This window comes from Microplitis mediator, chromosome 8, assembly GCF_029852145.1.
Source record: "Microplitis mediator isolate UGA2020A chromosome 8, iyMicMedi2.1, whole genome shotgun sequence".
In the NCBI taxonomy this organism is placed as follows: domain Eukaryota; kingdom Metazoa; phylum Arthropoda; class Insecta; order Hymenoptera; family Braconidae; genus Microplitis; species Microplitis mediator.
Window position 1 is genome coordinate 19077124 of NC_079976.1, and position 23863 is coordinate 19100986.

At 27.5% G+C, this 23863-nt stretch overlaps 2 protein-coding genes across 2 annotated transcripts; one reads left to right on the plus strand and one right to left on the minus strand.

Annotated features, from left to right (window-relative positions):
- Positions 1 to 1545: 1545 nt before the first annotated feature.
- Positions 1546 to 6785, minus strand: LOC130672864 (uncharacterized). The gene is made up of 2 exons (XM_057477631.1): positions 6301 to 6785; positions 1546 to 3169 (listed from the first exon to the last, which is right to left on the minus strand). Exons 1-2 carry the CDS (start codon positions 6447 to 6449, stop codon positions 1891 to 1893), a joined length of 1428 nt encoding a protein of 475 aa, XP_057333614.1. The 5' UTR covers positions 6450 to 6785; the 3' UTR covers positions 1546 to 1890.
- On the plus strand, positions 6725 to 23773 carry LOC130672863 (uncharacterized). Its single transcript, XM_057477630.1, has 7 exons — positions 6725 to 6932; positions 15936 to 16070; positions 16305 to 16482; positions 16557 to 17536; positions 17616 to 17682; positions 17809 to 17980; positions 23594 to 23773. The coding sequence occupies exons 2-7, from the start codon at positions 15945 to 15947 to the stop codon at positions 23748 to 23750; spliced, it is 1680 nt and encodes a 559-aa protein (XP_057333613.1). The 5' UTR covers positions 6725 to 6932; positions 15936 to 15944; the 3' UTR covers positions 23751 to 23773.
- Positions 23774 to 23863: the final 90 nt, after the last annotated feature.

Here is a 23863-nt window from a genome sequence, read left to right on the forward strand (position 1 = left end):
AAAACGATTATTTTCATTTTCATCAAATGATTCAAATATTATAAAATTCTTTATTGGAACTAATGTCACTTATTCTCAAGGAAAGGAATTATAATAATATTAATCCTTAATCAAATAAAGATTTTTCGAATTTATTTCTTTTACTCCGACTTTCTTACCATCTTCATTATGTAAATAGTAAATAATAATTTTCTATAGTTTTGGATCAAAAAAAGTGGACAGTGAAAAAAATTAGGAAAATGTTTACATTTATGAGATTACAAAAATCACACTTCAAGGTAATTATACTTTTTTCATCAATTTTAGCATGTTTAAAAATTATGTAGAGAGAAATTAAATGAATATGCACAAATATTTTTTAATTTCCATCGCCTAATATTGAACAATATTAAATTGTAATCATAATGTATAAGAACTCATACTAATTTTTATTTTTACAATACACATTTAAATAATTCGACAAAAAAAAATTGAAATAACTATAGACACATTTGTTTCAAAAAAAAAATTTCACTTTTTCCCGAAAACGGGTTGAAAACTTTCATTTAGATACAAAAAAATACGGCAGTGAAAATTAGAGCTCTTAATATTAACATTAAGAGGGTCTGCATCGCACTTTTTTATTTTCTAAAAGAATAATATGGAAAAAGTTTTTTTGCGTCTTCTGATTTTTATAACTAGCTAACGATGCATCGTAGGAAAAATCTGCAGACCAATTGTTGTAGGGAATTGAACGCTCAACAAAAAAAGTTTCTTATCATTTTTTGATAGGTCTATCTTTACAAAAGTGATTTAAGTTTGAAGACAAAGTTATATCAAATTTTGGGATCTGAGTTGTTCAGCAAAATTATCAGACTTATCACAAAATGTCACATGATTTTTTTTGGAGACAATTTTACTCCTTACCAATTATCTTCCAGATAGCAAAATGACATCTTGATGAGTACTGATTGAGTTCCTATTTATGATTTTGGACGTCTCATCAACATCTTAGAGATGTCTTTAAGAAGTTCTCAAGATGTTGAATGAGCCACCTAGCGAACTCAGTAAGACAACTTTAAAAATAGTTCTCAAAGAGTTCTTTTTTCTGACGTCGCAAATAAGACTTCAGTATGAGTTTACCATGACGTCTTTAAGAAGCTCCTAATTTTGACTTCATTATTAGTGGAGTCTTCAAGAACTCTTAATTAAGAGTTCTTAAAAATGATGCTTTTAAGAAGTCATTGGAAGACTTCTTGAGGACGCCTTCAAAAGGACGTCGTAAAGCAGTCATTCTGACTTGAATGCTGTCTGGGCTCTCATTCTTTGTTGATTCTGTCAATATAAGGAGCAGAAACCTGTAATTTGGAGCTTTTTCTGAGTCATAAAGCTCGTATTTCAATCTTTTCTATAACTGCTAAGCAACTAATTTATTAAATTTACAGACTGAAAAAATGTCATTTTCTCTTTAATGTGCCATTATTTAGATATACATACATACATTTGAGTTTATATAAACATTAAAAATTTACAATAATGTTGAAATTCATATTTTTATTAAATATTCTTTGTTATTGAAAAAAACGTATCACAGTTTTTATCTTATTTTTATACAATTGATGTTTATGGCTTGGAACTTTTGGACGCAGTTCCACATTCTTTCTAGATAACATTCATTTTTTTTTTTTTTGGTTACTTAAAAATTATCTTATAGGCAGACTGAAATTATAACCAAAATTATTATTTCATTATATCATTAATTATTTTGACATTAAGATCAGAAAAAAATATGTCGAACAGGGTCTTAAAGACTATTAAAAACTGATTGAAGAATTAATATTAGCCAATATATTTAGAGGACTAAATTTCTTTTATTCGCTAATGTAGTCGAGATAAGAATTTGAATGATTTTCATTCCATTTTATTTGCTAATAAACAAACTATTGACATTATTTTATTAATATCTGGAAACAATTTTGTATTTAAGTGATCCATAATATGAAATTGTTTTAATTTTGTAAATATTCTATCAATATATTTAATTATTAATTCTGTATTACGATCATTGTTTTTCTTACTCATGTTCGTTAAATAATTACATTTAACAGGAATAAATTTAAATTCAATTTTTTTTAGGTTTTCTCTAGATCGTAATTCATGTAACTCTTTTAGAGTAATTATTTCGTCGCCAGTTTCCAATAAATTCAAAATTCCGCAATCTTCAACAATGTAACAATTTGAAGCTTGAATGTCATAACTTTGGGATATAAATATTATCTCGCCGTTAATTCCGATACCTATTAAAAATTTAACCACGAAATATCCCTTGAAACTTGAATGTCTGAGTGCCCGTTGTTCTACTGAAGGTGTCGTATACAGTCGATATTCAAGAAAATCGATGACTACACGGCAGTTCGGGTGTTGATAAAATACGGGAGACATATTCTGTTTCATTGTTTCTTTATTAGGCCATTTAATTAATTTCTTTGCTGTTAAATTCAATGCTTCCAAAATATTATGGAAAATTGTAGAGGCACATACATTAGAAATTTTGAATATGCACCCAAGTGCATTAAAATTCAATCCTAGCTTTACTTTCATTAGAAACAATAACAATCGGTTTTCATTTGTGACTTTCTTTATAAATTTGTGATTGGTATTATTTACTTTAATATCGTCCAGCAAATTTTCAAAAAACGATGATGTGGTACCTCCAAATTGTTTCATCATTCCATTATCCTTAATGTCTTCCAATCTTAAAAAGCCAACATTATTTTTAAAATGAAAATTATGATCATGGTCATTTCTAACAGTATCCTCTGAAGTTTGAGTCGATTGTTCAGAATTTTTTTTTTTTCTAATTGATATTTGAGTTGAAACTATATTTTTTAGTGAATCATGCCAACAAGAGATTTCGCAAAAATCATCGCTGGAATAATCACTAGGGAAGTCTGTTTGGACCTCAATTTCATTCGTTTGTTTCGAGAAGTTTTCCATACTCATGTTCATTTCCTTTGATGGTGAAAGTAAAGGTTTACCTGAAGTACAGTAAACTGAGTTTGATTTTCCCCATGGAAAAATTGTTGGGTTGTATGATAGTTTTCGTGGATCATTTGATTTTTCACCGCCTTCAAAATGTAAACTACAAATTCGGGAATTCTTTGTTGGCTTCCATAATTTATCTTGATTCCTGAAAATATGAACAAAATTCAATCAAATTTATTCATTTTGACTTTATATTTTTTAAAGTTTTAATAATCAAATAAGACTTAATATATATATATATATATTAGACTGGGCCAAAAAAATCGACTATATTTTTTTTTTTCGATACTGTGAAAATATTATTCCTGATGACCAAAAAAAATTATCGTGCAAGTTTGAGCCCTTAATATTGATATTAAGAGGTGTATCGTTACGACTATCAGTTTTTTGACAGAAGTTTTATTTTTTACCCAGAACTCGTAAATCATCTATCTGATAAATTTGAGCAATGTATATTCTTGAAGGAAATTGAATTCCCTACAAAAAATCTCTCTTAGTAAATTGACGTAAAACGAGTGGTTTCCTTGTACCCGTGCCTTAAACATTGATTTGTTTTTTAAATTCTTTGTTTCTATTTTGGATTTTTGTAACTACTAGAAATATTAATATTTTTTGTAGTCAAGATACATATTCTTAAAGGAAATTTAATGCTCTACAAAAAAGGTCTCTTACCATTTTTTGCTAAATTCACTCTTCCGAACGTTATTTAAGGTTGAAGTTGAGTCAAAACGACATCAATGACCTGAATAACTTTCGAAGGAGTGAATTTAGCAAAAAATGTTAAGAGACCTTTTTTGTAGAGCATTAAATTCCCTTTAAGAATTTGTATCTTGACTACAAAAAATATTAATATTTCTAGTAGTTACAAAAATTCAAAAGAGAAACAAAGAATTTAAAAAACAAATCAATGTTTAAGGCACGGGTACAAGGAAACCACTCGTTTTACTTCAATTTACTAAGAGAAATTTTTTTGTAGGGAATTCAATTTCCTTTAAGAATATACATTGCTCAAATTTATCAGATAGATGATTTACGAGTTCTGGGTAAAAAATAAAACTTCTGTCAAAAAACTGATCGTCGTAACGATACACTTCTTAATATCAATATTAAGGGCTCAAACTTGCACGATAATTATTTTTGGTCATCAGGAATAATATTTTCACAGTATCGAAAAAAAAAAATATAGTCGATTTTTTTGGCCCAGTCTAATATATATATATATATATATATATTAGAGCAGTCCAATAGAAAAAATTTTTTTCCCATCATCTCATAAGTTTCTCTGAGGTATAAAAAAAATTCTCGCCAAAAGTCACCTTCATATTTCAATTTTTTTTTTTTCATATAAATAGCAGTTTTCTTTCGTTTTCTTCAGTTAAAACCACGACAAAATTTTTTTTTCTATTTTAGTGCTTAATTCTTATAGGGAATTTAATTCTCTACAAAAAAGCTCTGAAATAGTTTCATGGTAATTCTAAGTGGTAAAAAGTTATCGGGCTTTAAATACTTACAACGGAATGAATTCTAAGGAGGATAGCTATAACACAAAGGTTGGCAGTAATTGACATTACTTATAGATAATTTATTGAATTCCTATGATTCTGGAACGATTTTCAGCTTTCTGGAGTAATTTTTCAGTGACAGCACGACTTATTTATAAATTTATTAAACTATTTATAATATAATAAACAAATTTTTTTTTTAATTATAAACGGTCAATTATGAATAATTTTCAAGAGCAAGCTAATATTAACGTATGTTTATCTAATTTCATTTTTTGCAAAAATGTTTTAAAATAAAAAAATGCTTGAGCGCCTGGTAGAATTGAAATGCCACATTGGCCTTTGGCAAGAATTTTTTTTTTATATCTTCGAAAAAATTTTGAGATAATATTATCTCATATGAGACGAAGAAAAAAAATGATTTTTTTGGACTAGTGTAACATATACATGTTAGAGTGTTTCGGATTTAGGCGATATTTGTTTCTTTTTCTATCCTACCTGAAAAATTAATAATTGATGGAAAAAAAAAAAATATTCCCGCTTCAAAAACATTCGAAGCCAATTAGGGGCTTAGCGCATCGAAAAATTCGATTTCCCATGTTAACGAGAAATCGAATTTTTCGATGCGCTAAGCCCCTAATTAACTTAGAATTTTTTTAAAGCGGGAATATTTATTTCCATAAACTATTAGTTTGTCAGGTAGGACAAAAAGAAAAAAAATATCGCCTAAATATGAAACACCCTAATACATATATATGTATATAGAAGTGCAAAAATAAAATATTTCGTTTTTTTCACGACAGTCTATGAGAAATTTTACGTATTTTGAAATTCAAATTTTAAAATCAATTTTATCCACGTTAATATATTCATTTTGTTTAAATATCTCAAATTTTAATTAAAACTTCTTTTATTCTTGTAAATTATTTCTTACACAGTATGGTAAAATTACTCCAATAAAACTTACGAAGTATAGAGTTTCATATAATTTCCAATATGAGATCAAAATTAATTTAAAATTTTATATTTTTACAATAACTATAGTGATAATTATTTATAATACATCCGTATTAATTAATATTGTTTGTTATGATGCTATTTTTTCATAAATAATAAATAATATTCTTAGGACACATGTTAAACTGAAATACAAATTTTTGTTTTAAATAATTCTTATATTTTTCATTTTCCAAAAAAACGAACCATTTCGATTTGTAGTTGAATTAAGATAAATTTATAATAAACTCAGAATTTAGAATGATATGTAATAAAATAATTAAAAAAATTTTAATTAAACAAATTTAAAATATACAATAGATTTTAATTGTTTTTTAGATAAATATAAAATATTTAAAATTACATTATAAAAACGAAATAATTACTCATTTCTTATCAAATTATTAAAACATTATTAAAATAATCCAAAACCTCATTTATAAATTATTTCATCTTTAAAATTAGGGCAAGTTTTTCAATCCGGATTTTTATTCATCCGGGGTTAAATCATTATTGCTGGTATACCTATATATTAATAATATATACCAGCAATAATAATTAATACACGGTTAAAAGAAACTTAGATTGAAAAATTGGTCCTTGATAACTTTATGCAAAATTTATTACAGTAGTCAGGTCTCATGACGGAGATATTGTTACTCCAAAACGTAACCTATGCATGAAATGAAATAAATAAAGATTATCAAAAAATTGATCGGAATGACTTATTGTAAATAATAAATAACAACATAAACAAAAACAATAATATTATACTCACATATTTTCTTGTGTATTAGCAATCCATATACTTTTTCGCTTATGTTCCCATGTGCGTCCTGGGAAACAGTAATATTTTACTGCCATATTCTGGCAGTTACTTATACACCCAATTACACAGCACTTACGTTTCATATGTATTTTATTCATTTATTTAAAATGAACGTTAAAGTTTATAATTTATATAACCTGCGATAAGAAATACGCCAGCAAAAACAATAGCAACGATGCTATTGTAGAAACAGTGACATGTAATGTACGCCGTTTAATGTAAATCCCATAAACTGTAGTATCAGTTGGATTTGTGGCAATATCATTCGGGTGCCTTCGTCCCTTTTAAGTAAAATGGTCGAGTTCAATGTGACTTGATACTAGCTGAGTCACAGTATTACGCTAGTCAAACTATATGCAGTGTGAAGTTAAAACTTTTGCCGGTAGGTTGCGCTTCTTCTTTTTGAAAGTGTTGCCCTCTATTTAATAAATTGTGATATGGTGTAAACATAAATTCTTACAGACATTGAGAGTTTTCTAGCCTTTCTTTCTTCTTATTCGTGACATCTTAAAAAAATTAAGTTCTAGACAAAACGATTATATTATTTAAATTCATTTCATTTTGTTTCATTTCTATTAAAGGTAAATATGAATTTCTATTAATTATAAGTCGAAATAAGTACCAAATTATAGTTAAAATTGAAATAAGAGATTTAATCCAATTGTTGCGTTTCACAACTCAGAAAGTGATAGTTTAATCGGCCATGAATTCCATTATTAAATTTGTAAAAATATTTGAACACAAAGTTGGAAAATTTTATCTAAGTTTTTTATAAAACCGAGCCACTTCTATTGAGTTGTATTTTCTTACAACTTTCTTTAATCGCAGGGTAGTTGTTGAATTATTAAGATATATGTATTCGTCTGGTTATACAAATCACGTTGATTCGTGTTATGAAGACGCCATTGAATGCTTTCGTTCAGCATTACGTAATATTCGTTAAAAAAATGTTAATCTTTTTTAACAAATAGTAATGATGAGTGTGAATGTAACTGACAAGTGAGAATTTTTTAAATTTGAGATCAAATATATAAAATGTAAATAGAATAAAAATAAAAAAATGCGCATTCAGATCAATGAAAAATCCGTTTGCGCATTTCTTTACATTTCATTATTTTAATTACTTCGTTCATTTATTTAAAATTCATACACTGTCTCATATCTTCGACATTCATACTCATATAGTAATGTGATAATAAAAATAATATAATTAATTTTATTTTTTCCTTTTTTAAATAAACGAAAAATTAACGCAAAATTTTCTTCAAGCTTTGCACGTCCAAGATCTATAAACTTCGATAAATGCATTTTTAAAATGAGTGTTAATGTGATAATACTTAAGTTAGCTGACATCTAATAATTTTTTGATTATTTTTAAAACGATAAATGATAAAAAAAAATATTTTTAGAAATTACACCTAGAGTTTTCTTGACTTTCTACAAGTGCATATTTAGTTTTTTATTTTTGTTATTGTTTGTTAAAAAAAAAAATATGAAAATTAGTAATTGTCTGTTAACTTTAGGATCATTGAATGAGGCAGACATGCGAAAATTTATAAATTTTAAGTAAATAAATAAATTAAATAGAATAATGAAATTTAAAAAAATGCGTGTCCTGATTTTTCAATTATCTAAATATTTAGGATTTTTCAATTTTTATTGTACTTATATTTTATTTATTTATTACAACATTTTTAAATTTCCAATTGTCAGATACATTTACTCATATTTTTCAATTAATTTGTTTATAATATATGACTTTTGTTTATAATAACCCAAAAATCTATGAGTGTGAATGATTCTGAAGTTAGCAGACAATTTAAAATTTTCGTGTTTTTTTTTTTTCAACGAATCGATTACAAAAAAAAAAAATTAAAAAATTAAAAAACATAAAAACTAAAAAACGCATATGCAGAAAATTAAAAAATCTACAGGTGCAATTTTTTTTAATATTTTGTTTTTTTTATTATTTATCGGTTTGAAGAAAATCCAAAACGTATTAGACATCGGCTAACTTCAGAATCATGAGTGTGAATGTAGCAGACATATGACAACTCGAAACTTTAACAATCGATATCTCTGCGAGAAACGCGAGTATACTTACCAGAAGTTAAAAAAGTGATAATGGCGCGTATTTAAAATATCTTTTCAGTTATTTTTGACTTTTTGTATCTACCGTTTTTCTAAAGCTATAATTTTAAAACTAAAACTTTCATGAGTTCTCTATAAATATATACACTGAAAAAAAGAAATATTTGTCCCAAATAAATCAATTTATTTGTGGCTTTTTTTTAATTATTTCTTGATGACCAATAAATATATTTGATACAACAAAATATGACAATTAATTCAAATAATTTTATAATTTGACGGAAATATATAATTTATTTGTGGTAAGCAATTGATATATTACCACAAGTAAAGATATTAAATTTGTGACAAATAACCGAAAATCTGGCGATAATATGCATATATTTGAAGCCCTTATTTATTTGTAGCAATTGGATCATTTCTTTACCACAAATAAATCACTTATTTCACGCAATTGAACTACTCAAATATATTAAATCTTTCTCACAATTAAATATTTATTTGGCCATATCCAAATATACGATATCTTTGGCTCGAATAAATCTTAGTTGGCTCAAATAAATCTTTTTTTCGGTGTATTGATAAAAATTAATAACATTTACTTATTTATATTATTTTTAGATGCTCTGTTCGTGCATTTTTGTTTTTATTCAATGAAATTATCAGAACACATATTTATCATAATAATAAATAAAATCAATTTAATGAAATAAAAAAAAAAAAAATTACGTTTGTATATCAGTGTAAATAGTAAAAAAATGAAAGTCACATGTTTGTATTTCTGAATACTACATGTGTATTAAAATTTTATAAACATTTTTGTATTTGAATAATATACGTAAATTTTTTTATTTGAATAGTATATCATAAAAAAAAAATATTTTTTACTGTTTGAAGTATGTCGAACTATTTATTAACTATATTTAAGAGCTCGAAAGAGCTCGAAAATGTATTCACAACAAAGTTTTCGAGCTCAAGGAGCTTGAAAATAGCGGGAAGTTTCAGGGCTGGCCCGCAGGGTCAACCGATAGACCGATTTTTTAAAAATTATTTTTAACGTCAAATGATTTATTTTGTTTCTATTCTTCAGTTCAAAATATTTATTTTCATTGAATATTTAATCATTTAAAAATTTAAAATACATTTTACATTATGAGTGTGATATAGCAGACATCAGACAAATTTAAAATTATTAATAAATCGAGTATCTAATTAATAAAATAAAATTTTTAAAAATGCGCATTCAAAAAATTTTGAAATTAATAGTCCTTTCTTTACAAATATTATTTTTTTAATTATTTATCTTATTTATTTATAATTTTAAAGTTGTCTGATGTCTGCTTCATTCACACTCGCTTTACATTAGTATTATTTAATAATTGTTAATATTTTCACCATGAATAAATGCAAGAAATAACTCATTTTATTTACTGTTCCGGTATTAGGACAACCGAATTCCCGTATTGGGACGAAGCTATTTCAGCGTTCCGGTATTGGGTCTTTTGGGTGTCATAGAAAAAATACTTTTTTTTTATATTAAATTTAAGAAAACTGAACTAATTTGATTATTTTTGAATAGGTAAATGTCTATTCTATGTGTTTATTTTAAAACGATAAAAGTCAGTCGTATACCCTTCGTCGTTCCGGTATTGGTACATTTACCTTAGTTGGTAATGCATAAAATTTCTTGATACAAATTAAAATTTTGTTGCGGGAAGAAATCCTTTTTTTCTGCGTATTTTATAAATTTAATAGTGATATTTGGACAGATACGTAGTGAATGCAGGTTGCTCGTATATATTACTTATATAAAAAAAATTTTTTTAATTTTAATGCACATGTAGTATTTAGGAATAGAAATATGTGCCTTTGATTTTTGTATTTGTATAAAATTATTTTTATAGGCATGTGTCAGTATAAAAATTGGTCAGATGGAAAAATAATTAATATTTATGAATATAATCTGAAAAATGAAAAAATTTAAAAGTGCACATGTATATTTTGTACATATAAAGACGTGCAATTTTTTTTTTTTTTTTTTTTTTTTATTTCATTTACTTCATTTTCTTTATTATTGTGATTAAATATGTTCTGATAATTTTTTTGCCAATAATATATGAAATCCTAGACTTTATAAATCTAAAAAATATATCGCTCATAGAAATATTGAGTATCAAAATAATAATATTATAAGTTACTGCTATTTATTCGTTATATTTAAATGAGATTAATTCACCTGCTTTAATAGACTGAATTGTTAACAAAATATCCATGTAATTTAAGGTGTGAGATTCGATATTATCGTTGCGGTTTTTAGGGCAACTAGTTATTTTTTTCTATTAATAGTTTTCATTCTATTATCTCAATAGCAAAAAAAAATAATTTTGTTGCACCGTGATTTTTATATTTAATAAGTTTTTTTTATTGCTTAATATTATTTACGAGACACATAAGCAGCTTAATGACAAAACAATGCTTTATTGAAAAAATTTGATGATTTTGAAGCAAATAATTAAAGATTGAATTATTTGCAATAAATGAAAGAAAACTTCAAATTTTCACTTTAAAATTTTAGTAATTATTCATATGAAACAGAAATGGAATATAAAACTTTCTGATTACCTATATTTGTTATTAAGCATATAAATTTTCTATTTTATTGTTTTTGGTTTTATTGTAAAATTTATTATCCACCATTATTTTAGCCCCTTAACCGTCAAAAAATATGTTGCTAACTAGGCGTAACAAATTTTTCAAAGAAATTTTTTTTTTATTGTATCTAAAACTACGTACAAAATAAATATAAAAAGCCTGTAAAACGTTTCTGTTGTATCAAACTCGCTTATACAGTAAGGTAAGAAACCCAGTACCTAATCAGGGAACTATTACCCGTATCACCCATGTATTTGTCTATCTATATTCACTGAATTTTATTAAATATAGATGAACAAATACATGAAATGATCCAGTACTAGTTCTCTGATCGGTTATTAGGTCTTTTACTTTATTGAAAAATAAAATTTATCATCTTCCACATTATGAAGGCATTCGATTTAATCAAAGCATTACTTACTTAACATAAATACTTATAATATGAAAGAAAAATTATTAACTTGGATATTACATTTATGACTGACGAACTGAAATTATCATTACCCATTTTTAAACTTTTTTGTTACAACTTTTAATATATTCACAGATCAAAATGTTTCATTGTCGATATTGTCATTTTACAACGTCATTACTAAAACTTCATTTGGATCATCGTAAATTGCATTCATCTTTAAACACCAAATTCATTTGTGGTTTTAATAAATGCAACAAAATTTTTAAACAAGAAACATCCCTGAGAGCTCACTTATTTCGAACTCATAATCAGAGACTTAAAAAACCAAATTCTCAATTGAATAGATTCAGTCAAACTTCAGTCAGAACATTATTTTGTAGTATTTCAAGCTGTAGGAAAGAATTCGAAGACTTTCCTCGATTAATTAAACATTTAAAAGATCATATACGAGACGGATTAAGAATTCAGTGTCCTCATGTTAACTGCAAAAAATATTATACATTGGTTAATTCATTTGCATCGCATTTAAGTAAATGTCATAAATTGACTCCATTAAATGATCGAGTTACTATTCCAAATCCACCAATTTCACTTCTTCCCGAAAAGTTAATTGAATTACATGATGAATTTGACTATGATAATTCAAATAATTTTGACACAAATGTTAATGAATCTATATTATTAGATACAAATGAACTAGAAAACCAAAATCAATGTGATAATTTGTTTCTCCTAAATCTTGCTCAATTTTTTTTAAAGCTAGAAGCTAAATTTTTTATTCCCATATCAACCGTACAATGTATCGTAGAAGAAATTTGTAATTTGCAGGAACGAAACGAAACTATAATTAAATCAAATATATTAACACATTTAAAACAAACTCAATTATCCGCTGAAAGTGTAGATGATATTATAAATGAATGTTTTTCGAATGATACTTTCTTGAATGTCAAAAATAAATTAGAAACAAACTATAAACGTCGGAATTTTTATAAACAAAACTTTCCGTACGTTGATCCAATAGAAATCAAACTAGAAAATGATAAAAATAGTCATAAATTTTTCCATTATGTTCCAATTTTGGAAACTTTAGAGAAACAACTTAATCATCATAAATCGTTATCAATTGTACCACAATGTAATAAAAGTATCGCTGATAAGATTTTACGAAATTATACCGACGGTTCAGTGTTTAAAGAAAATGCTTTTTTTTCAAAAAATCCAGAAAATTTACAAATAATCCTATTTCAAGATGCGTTTGAAGTCGCAAATCCTCTTGGAAGTGCAAAGTCCAAGTATAAAATTATAGGAATTTACATGAATATTGGTAACTTTCCTGATCATGTTCAATCACGCACAAATTCAATGCAACTAGTTGCTTTATGTCGTGAGAAATTTTTTAATCATGAAAAAGTATATGGCAGAATTGTAGATGATTTAAAAAAATTAGAAGACGAGGGAATAAAATTATTAAATGGGAAAATTCTTAAAGGTTCCGTAGTTTTTATCTCTGGTGATAATTTGGGCAGTCATTCTCTGGGTGGTTTTCTTGAAAACTTCAGTAAAGCTAAATATTTTTGTAGATTCTGCCTTATGTCTAGAGTACAATTTCATCGTAAACAGGGTGCCTTAAAGTCTTACAGAGAACGATCTATTGTATCTTATGAAAAATCTGTTAAAAATGTTGAAAAATATAATAAACAAAAATCTTTACAAAAATTAAAGAACAAAAATAGTCGACGTCAAATCACCAAAACTGCTTATTCTTGCGAAGGTATTAAATTTAACTCCGCCTTTAACCGCCTGAAATATTATCATGTATGTTCACCAGGTTTACCACCTTGTTTAGGACATGATTTATTTGAAGGAGTAGTTGCGTACGATTTAAAATTATTTATTGATTACTTCATTAAAAAAAAGTGCTTCACATTGAAGGAACTTAATGACAGAATAGATTCGTTTAAATATTCGCAAGATGATCTTAAAGATAAGCCATGCACTATCTCAAAAACCGGACATAGAATTCTTGGTGGAGCGTGTCAAGTCTGGACATTTCAAAAATTATTCCCCTTAATGGTTATCGATAAAATTGATAATGTACTTGATGACGTTTGGAATTGTGTACTATTACTTAATGAAATTGTAGAAATTGTGTGTGCACCAGCTATTCATATTTCTTGCATTAGTTACCTAAAACTAATAATTGAAGAATATATTTTATTAAGATCAACTGCTTTCGATGAACCACTTCGTCCCAAGCATCACTATTTAACACATTATCCTAGTTTAATTTTGGCGTTCGGACCATTGATTAAAGTGTGGACTCTCAGATTTGAAAGTAAACATAGTTTTTTCAAGCAATGCATCCGGTTACTGCATAATTTTTTAAATATCACTAAATCCCTAAGTATAAAGCATGAATTGTTCCAAAGCTACATTCGAATGGGTGGTGATGCACAATGTGATACGGAAGTATTTAATTCTGTTGATTTTAATTTGTTTTTATATAACCAATCTATACAACAAATTGTAAAGAGTATAAGTTCTTATGAAACTTTGTTTGAGTGTAACGAAATAAAATTAAACGGTTTGTCGTATCGGAAACAAGATGCGATACTGGTTTTCCAGAAAGACTATCAATATGGAATTGAAATAGGAAAAATAATTATTATTTTACACAACGAAGATGAAATATTTTTTATTGTGGAGGTATTGGAAACAGAATTCGATCCTCACACTCGGAGATATGAGTTAGGCGAAACGTTACGCTACGAATGTGTACCTATAAAAGATTTATACAATACACAAAAACTCCATGTTTACAAAAATAAATCATCTACGATAGTCAAACCGAAATTTGGTTTTGTAACTTCATTTTTATAAATTTAAAAATTATTGTTTTTGTAGTAAATAATAAAAATCATTAGTGTACTTAGGATATGTATATTAGACTGATTCGAAAATTCGACCATTTTTTTATTTTTTAAAGACACTTTATAAATTTTTAGTAGGGTAAATAAAAGCGCCTGTTAAAATTAGAGTTGTTAATATCAATATTAAGTACTTCCTGATTGCAATTTTCCATTTCCCATTTAAATAACATGGGAAAAAAAATTTTTTAATTTAAAAATTTTACAATTCAACGAAATAGTAAACCAAAAAGGCCAACACAATTGTTTATAGAGATTTTAATTCTCTACTAAAAAAGCCTAGTAAATTTTTTATAAATTCGATATTTCAAAAGTTATTTGAGGTCAAAATTGAATTTATAGCATTTTTTCGTTTTTCCGAATATTTTGGTGGTTATCAGGCTTATTACAAAATGTTAGAGGACGTTCTTTATAAACCGATTCATTTCCAACAAATTATGTCTGATGAATTTTTCAAAATTCTTGAATGTTCTTTAGTTATTTGCATTAAAATTATAATCAGCCATAATCCGACTTTTGGAACTGAGTAATTTTAAATGCGAATAACTAAAGAGCATTAAAGAATTTTTATAAATTTGTAGACATAATTTATTCGGAATGGAACGGTTTCCAAAAAAGGTCTTATAACTTTTTTTAGTAAGTCTGATAGTTTCACTAAAAAAGTCGAAAAATTGAAAAAATCCTATAGATTCAACTGTGACCTCGAATAATTTTTGAAATATTGAATTAATAAAAAATTTATAAGAGAACTTTTTTTGTAAAGCATTTGTTTCTCTATAAAACAGCTGTAAAATTAAAAAATTAAAAAATTTTTTTCTCGTGTTATTTTAATGGAAAATAGAAAATTGCAATCAGGAAGTACTTTAATATTGATTTTAACTCTAATTTTAACGCATGTTTTTTTTACCCTACTGAAACTTTTGAAAGTGTGTCTTTGACATATAATAAATAGCCGAATTTTTTAATCAGCGTAATATTTATATACATATATATGTCTATAAATTACTCGGAATTAATAAAAATACAATAAACTGAAATGCTTCAACTTGTATTCTATAAAACATGCTTATAAATAAAGACAATTACATATAAAATTTAAATTGCACCCATAAATTATTGACTTCAATCAAAAAAATATTTTTTCACCATACCAGCACTGAAAAATTCAATTTCTGCCCTGTTGAGAGGGAAGAAAGACGTTTTTTTCTTTTATGAGAACATTAATGATAAAAATTAGCGCATACACCATTATCGTCCCAAGTGGAGATAAAAATTTAAACTTTCAGGTGTAAATCTGGTGAAAAATAGTATACACGTCACGTCGGAAGGTATGATGTTCCAATCTGCGTGTCTTTACCACCCTCGTCTTCGAAACGGGTAGGCAATTACACACGCGAAATTGGAATACCCTACTTTCTCCCTTGGTGTGTAATACACTATAGAATCGTTTTCGACTTTTATCTCAATATTGTTTATTCTATCATTTAAATGGACAGCTTGCTGAAATGCCGCTTTTCAAAGTTCGGACTTATAACCATCCCAAAAAAGTTTGCATCGAAGCTGAGAGCATAGCTGGCCTAATATCCAAAGCTATTATCAAACTGAAAATCACAACAAATGAGGAGTTTCAGGTACATATCTCAATATTTTTTTTGCTATTAAACCAAATTTATTCAACAAGTTTTTCATTTTTCAACATGTTGATAAATACAAAAGATTGAAATAATTATATAATATTTTTTATTCAGTTGATTTATATTACATTACATTCTAAACTTAATGGAAATTTTCGTTTCATTCTAATCATAATTTTGAATCAGAATGATATTTTATTTGATCTAAAAACAAACTTTTTTTCATTTCAGATATACTTGGAGGATGGAACTGAAGTTGATGAAGATGATATTTTACTACAATTAGCTACTAACTCTAACTTGATCAATATACTGGTTATTTTGCCAGTAGGGTTAGAGTGGAATGATTCTTTTTCTAATCCGTTAGCAAATTCTTCAGCTACTTCATCAAACAGCTCATCATCATCTAGTAATATTGAAAAAATAATATTTTGATCATTTTTGGAGATCGTTATTTTGAAACAAAAAATTTTTCTTTTTTAGGATCCAATGGTAAAGAAGCTGAACGCGATAAGACTGAGGTTAATGTTAACATTAATCGAAATAAATTAGAATTGGAATTCCATTCAACATTACTTCCCAAATTTCCAACCAGATTGTTGGACGCATGTAAGAAAGGTAAAGTTCCTTTAACCAAAGACCGAAAAGACATGGTTGCAATTGTAGCCACATACATGCTCCAAGATCTTAAGGATTCCAGTCGGGGCACTGCATTAACTATTAGCCGTAAACTTGTAAAATTATATCCTGATTCATTTGAGGACAAAATTAATGGCAAAAGATTAGGATCCGGTGAAGGATCACTTAGCAAACAAATTTATCAGGCTGTTAATACTAGGAAATCAGTTAAAAAAAGAATAATTAATGAAGTCGAAACAGAAGGTGAGAATCTGCCAGCACCTCATCGAGATATTGGATTTTATGGGTGTGTAGATTCTCTACCAACTTTACCTGCATCAGATTCTGTAGACGTCCAAGAAGGAAAGAGGATAAAGTTAGTTGATGTTTTTAAAAATCCAAGTACAGAATCATTTGACATGGTCAAATTGATGGACGAGACATTCTCATTACTTCGCTCGCACATAAACGATAATACTGGATCGATAAACCCAGAATTATTTGATAACTGGCCGTACTTAAAAAGCCGCGAAGTATTATTAAGTCATGCATCCAGGCTTTTGGGTATACAAGTGCGTGAAACTTGGGATGCACAGTTAAATGCTAAATATACTTCGATATTGGAGTTTGTTCAATCCTGGGATACGGTTCGAAATTTTAAATTAAGAAAAACTAAAACGAAAAATACTGAATCTGGCAGTTCTAAATCCTTCTGCGGACTAATTAAAAATGCAAGAGAAATAGCAGCAACACAAAATAATGATGCGCCTTTGATAAATATAGTGTTTCCTATCATCGCAAAATGGTTTAAAGAAGATGTTGACCTTTTATTTTTAACAATTGACGTATGTTTCATTTTCATTAAAATGTACTCATTAAAAAATACGATTCAAGCTGCTTAATAACAACATTTTTCGTTTTCAGCAAGATGACGATGATTTAGCTCTATGTGCTAAAGCAAAAAGCTTATGTCCTACTTTATTAGTGAAAGGTAACTAAACTCTTATCTTCAATTTTTTTTATGAAATTTTCAAAAAGTTGATGTGTTACAAATTTTATACAGTAATTTAAAACCTATGAAGATATATTCATGTAACAATTTTTTTTTTCTTCGCAGGAACATCTATTCATGATATTAATTTAAAAATGTTTGTAATTCTTGAAAAGAAAATCATTGTCCCAGTTGCTGGAAAATTCAATGACGGAATTTTAACAATAATGATGTTCTACTTCATATTGGGATACTCTTATCCAGAAAAAATTGCAAACACACTGGAAACAATTCAACGGTAAATAAAGAATATATTTAACTCTCCCATTTATCTTTTCAAGTAAATACACAAGTCCAACTCAATAATATATAAACTAACAAATAAATAAACAATTAAACTCTATCAAATATAAATTTATAATTGAAACACATCTCGTGGCAGTGGAATAAATTTTGGAATGTTGTATTTGATGTAATTTAAATAACGATCAAATTAGTGGCTTTTAAGATGCTTCGAAATTTCTAATTATTCTTAGTTTTTCGAATAGTTTGTAAAATACTCAAGTGACTAATCGTAAAATACAATTTACAAAGTTAATGAGATTTTCATTGCTGCTAAGAGTATTTTAATCTTGTAATTTATTTTGAAGACTAGTAGGATGGTTATTTGACTTTTTCTACCAAATTTCATAAAAATTTTCGCAGAAAATTTATAGATTTAAATTAACATAATAGCAGTAATTAAAAGGGTTTACTGAAATCAAAAACAGGTCAAATTTTGTGATTGATCAATCTAGTAAATGAAAATTTCTAAAAATAAGAGAAAAATCCCAGTATCGAATCGAATCTAACTTCGAATGAAAACAAGACAAACTACATCCAGATCGATTTTCGATGCGATACACACGGTGTAACGAACTGAAAGTTGATATCTTTGATAGTATTTACTATCGATAAAAATTATTTATAAATGCTAAAATTTCAAAAAAATTCGATAGTTCGTAAAGTTTAAATAGATATACATTAGACTGATTAAAAAAAATCGACTATTTTTTTTTTTTGAAATCCCGCATTGAAATATTTCTAGAGTACCAAATGAAGACGTCTATGAAAACCAGAGCTCTTAATTTTAATATTTAGAGGTCGCGCATCGCAGATTTCTATTTTCCACTTGAATAACACCGGAAAATTTTTTTTTTTTTTTTAATTTTCTAGCTCACAAACCAATCAACGGATTTTTGTGTATGAAATTGAATGCTCTGCAAAAAATAACAATATCATTTTTTGATAAATCCATTTGTTCTAAAATTATTTGTGCTTGAAGTCAAATTTATAGTAAATTTCGAGATCTTTTTACTTTTCCGGCGAAACTATCAGACTTACTACAAAATATTGTGAGAACTTTTTTGTAGGTAACTTTATTCTTGACAAATTATTACCAATAAAGTTTTTCGAAATTCCGCATTGTTAGGTAGATTTTTTCTAAAATCTAGGCATGGTATTCGTCCTCACAGTCGATTTTCCATGTACCTGACGATCGGAACTTATTTCACGCAACGAAAGTTTAAAAAATTTATGTAATTTGACTGCTTAAAGGTGACTTAAGGGGTAATGTGGGGTGGCTGCGAATTTCGGCTGACATTCTAGCACCCATGCGAAACATTTCGGAAATCTAGATCCAGAAGTTTTTTTATTTTCGTTTCGCAAAAAACGTTCAGATCTTCAGGTACACGATTTTTAAGAAATTATCATAACCTATCATAATTGGTTGATTGGAGTTCAAAAATACCATTCGTTAAAAAATTTATATATGCACGTATAATATATATATAGGTCACCAAATAAAATTTTTTTTTGAGTGTGACCCCAGCGGATTTTGTGCAAATTTTGTGGAATGATTCTCTACATCAGAATAAAGATTCGCTGAAGAGTTGAGCTCTTAATATTGAGTACTTTCACAGTCATGATTTTTTTAATTTTGACGGTTTTTTTTTTTTTACTTTTTCATTAAATTTTTTCTATAGTAAAAACATTTTCTATAAAAATACAAGCATTACAATTTTTTTGTAAAAAATTCGCAGCTTTCCGATAAAAATATTCATTTTCCACTACAAGTAATGGAAGACCCTCGAAACTTTAATTAAAGTGAAAAAAGTGATTTTTCTCGCCTTGTGACCATTTTTACTTTAAATTTGATATTTTTTTCTGAAAGCTGAGAATTATTTACCTGTAATGTGTAATATACATGTATTATGTAATTTGAAATATTTCTGTAAATTTTTGAGTTTAATAATTACCAAAAACTTCATGACTGACTAGTATGAAAAAAAACTGACAAATAAGTACGCGAGGTGTTACGGGACACTTAACAGAATCTAAGATTCTCACGCTTTGTACACAAAATCCAATTATTAATCAATATAATGTTACACTGTAAAAAATTCGTGGAGTGAATGCCGGTTAAATCCGGAGTAAATGAATTTTTAATTGTTCACTCCACTCAGAGTGAAATTCACTCCGAAGGAGAGTTTTCGCGGAGTAGTTAATTTTTTATTAATTTTATTTCTCCGGAGTGAAATTCACTTAGGAGGGGAGTTTTGAAAATATTATTAATAAACAATAACTCCACTAAACAAAATCTCGCACACACACCCGCACACACCCGAATACACGTACACACCCGAACACACACGCGTACACACACATTCGCAAACACATACGCACACATTTGCACATACGCACACACCCAAACATACACACGCACACATTTGCACAAACACACTCTCGCGCTTCCACACACACGTACGCACTCGCGCGCACACACACACACACACCCTGTTTAATGGTTTAATATAAATTAATTTAAATGTTAAAACTCCGGACCGGAGTGAATTGAGAGTGAAATAAAATCTGCGTCACTCCGAGATCACTTCGCTAAAAAAAAAACTTACAATTCACTCCGCATGCGGAGTGATTTTTTTTAAAACTGCGGAGCTTCAAGTGGCGAAGTGAATTCGGATTGAAATTAAATCCGGATTCACTCCCGATTTTTTACAGTGTATTTTAATATAGTAGTCAATAGTTATATTCAGTCATTTTTAGTAGTACAAAAATAATAGTATTTATTTTCAAAATTGAAAAATTATTTACATTCAATATACAATACAATAGTCAAGTCATCATATTCTATCATCGAAGCAATGGGTTTGTTGTAGCTGAAATAAGTGAGAAATAGTTGTCATTCTACTTTATTGATATATCAAGAAAAAATATCGTCAATTGTTGTAACATACTTAATAGTAGATTGCGCCGGATTATTATTCATAATTATACTATCTACACTCTCTGCCCCGTTCAGCCGATGTTTTTAGTTGATTAGTCACGTTAACTAAAATTTAGCGCAATTAAATATTAAATGCGAAATTTTTAATTTCACAAATAAAGTTTAATGCTTTTGAAGAATAATTTAAAGACTGAATCATTAATAATCTTTTAACGACAATATCGTCATAAATACTAATTGTTGACTTCACATGAACAAAGAAATCATTAAAATATTGTGTGCAACTTAACCTAATTATCTTGTATATATTAAAATTTCTTTTGACCATATCTGATTTCGAATTTATGACAATATTAAACTCCGAGAAAAAACAATGTTGCTGAGAAATATTTTTTGAAACAAGGATATATATTTTTTATACTTATATAGAACATACACTAATGCAAAAAATTAAAGGAGCAGAAAAATTTTATAAATTTTTTAGTGATTTTTGGAAGGCTGTAACTTGGTGAAAAATGATCGTATCGAGATTTAAAAAAAGCATATTACAGCTTGAAATCTCTAGTTTTGGTGCATTTTTTTCAAAATTTCTTAAAAGCTCCAGATATTGCGCAAACATGAGAAATACCGCGAGACAAAAAATTTCTAAATTTTTTTTTTTTTTTCCGAAGAGCCCACGGACCGCGAAAAAATTCTTTCAACTAAACGAATGCATAGTTCGTTTAGCAAATTTATTCAGCTTCAATTTGGTTTATTTTGTAACCTCGTAGGACGATTTGTCGCAGAGATATCGGCCTTCAAGCAGAAAATGATCCTTTTGGCTTTGATCATCGATATTTCAGGTACCAATGATCGCACAGAAAGTTTAAGGGCGGCAGTAAAAACTTGAATAAATTCCCTATAAGACCCTGTCATCATTTTTTAAAAAAAAATTTTTTTTTATTTTTAACATCCATTAGAAGTAAGCACAAAAAAATGACTTTTTTTGGTTTTTTAGTAAATCAACCGCTACTCTGCAAATATCGATAAAAAAAAATAATGTTGCCAGGGAGTTTTTCAGCTTAATGTACCCCCAAGACCCCTGTAAATTTTTAAATTGATCCATCGAACCGTTTTTTGGGAATCATCGATCAAATTTTTGCTAAACAATTAAAGGAGCAAGTTTTGTTCCTTTAATTGTGTAATCATAATCAAAATTAAAAAATTATTTTTTTTGGACTTTTCTCAAAGTTTTGCGTTGGTAACTCAGAAAATGCATGGAAATGACAAAAAAAATAAAAAATTTCCAAAAAATGTCAAAAATATCGAAAAAAAAAGAAAAATTGAAACTTTTTTTTTTGTTATAAATTTTTTTTTTTGACATTTTTTGGAAATTTTTTATTTTTTTTGTCATTTCCATGCATTTTCTGAGTTACCAACGCAAAACTTTGAGAAAAGTCCAAAAAAAATAATTTTTTAATTTTGATGATGATTACACAATTAAAGGAACAAAACTTGCTCCTGTAATTGTTTAGCAAAAATTTGATCGATGATTCTTAAAAAACGGTTCGATGGATCAATTTAAAAATTTACAGGGGTCTTGGGGGTACATTAAGCTGAAAAAGTCCCTGGCAACATTATTTTTTTTTATCGATATTTGCAGAGTAGCGGTTGATTTACTAAAAAACCAAAAAAAAGTCATTTTTTTGTGCTTACTTCGAATGGATGTTAAAAATAAAAAAAAAATTTTTTTTCAAAAAATGATGACAGGGTCTTAAAGGGAATTTATTCAAGTTTTTACCGCCGCCCTTAAACTTTCTGTGCGATCATTGGTACCTGAAATATCGATGATCAAAGCCAAAAGGATCATTTTCTGCTTGAAGGCTGATATCTCTGCGACAAATCGTCCTACGAGGTTACAAAAAAAGCAATTTGAAGCTGAATAAATTTGCTAAACGAACTATGCATTCGTTTAGTTGAAAGAATTTTTTCGCGGTCCGTGGGCTCTTCGGAAAAAAAAAAAAAATTTAGAAATTTTTTGTCTCGCGGTATTTCTCATGTTTGCGCAATAACCGGAGCTTTTAAAAAATTTTGAAAAAAATGCACCAAGACTAGAGATTTCAAGCTGTAAAATGCTTTTTTGAAATCTCGATACGATCATTTTTCACCAAGTTACAGCCTTCCAAAAATCACTAAAAAATTTATAAAATTTTTCTGCTCCTTTAATTTTTTGCATTAGTGTGTAATTCTTGTTACAAGAGTGAATTGATATGATATATTCGATTTTCGTTTTATTCAATTTTAATCATTCTCGGGTCTATCAGGAACTGTGAAATCAAGTTTTCATTTTCTTTTCTCAAGAAATTCTTCTCATGCAAAATATAATATTTATTTACAAGATTATCTGAAAATTATTCTTGAGTCAAGAAAATCTGGTCGGAGCAATAGTATACTTTTCTCTCAGTGCAGATATTTTGGATGGTATTATATCATATTTCGTCATAATTTCATTGTCTACTCATTTTAACCATTGTTGTTTTACCCTGATTTGTTACCTTAGCGATAACTCATAATCATTTTGTTATGCTCTCAGTTCTGTTATTTCAAATAAAATGATTAATAATATAATTACGAATGTAATTTTTGTAGATTTTTCATGAACGTCAATCCACCGACAGGCTCCAAATCCCAAAGAACTCATGATGGGAAGAAAAAACGAATTACGCCGTATAGCCCGAAAGTTCTCTCTTTGGCAAAAGAGATTGAAAATATAATACCAGAAGCTACCAGTACTGAGGAAGAATAAAGGATTCGTATTGCGTAGTAGTTTATTAAACAGTTACTACTTCTTTTTTCAAATCATAAAGATTATTATTATCATCATAACTAATGGAAATAAAGATTCATTCTAATAAGTAT

Excerpts from the sequence above, each read along its gene's own strand:
- LOC130672864 (XM_057477631.1), bottom strand. The coding sequence starts at position 6,449 with ATGAATAAAATACATATGAAACGTAAGTGCTGTGTAATTGGGTGTATA. Across the intron at positions 3,170-6,300 it reads GCTAATACACAAGAAAATAT|GAATCAAGATAAATTATGGA; the intron begins GTGAGTATAATA and ends TCATATTTTCAG.
- LOC130672863 (XM_057477630.1), top strand. The coding sequence starts at position 15,945 with ATGCCGCTTTTCAAAGTTCGGACTTATAACCATCCCAAAAAAGTTTGC. Across the intron at positions 16,071-16,304 it reads CAACAAATGAGGAGTTTCAG|ATATACTTGGAGGATGGAAC; the intron begins GTACATATCTCA and ends TTTTCATTTCAG. Across the intron at positions 17,981-23,593 it reads ACACTGGAAACAATTCAACG|ATTTTTCATGAACGTCAATC; the intron begins GTAAATAAAGAA and ends TAATTTTTGTAG.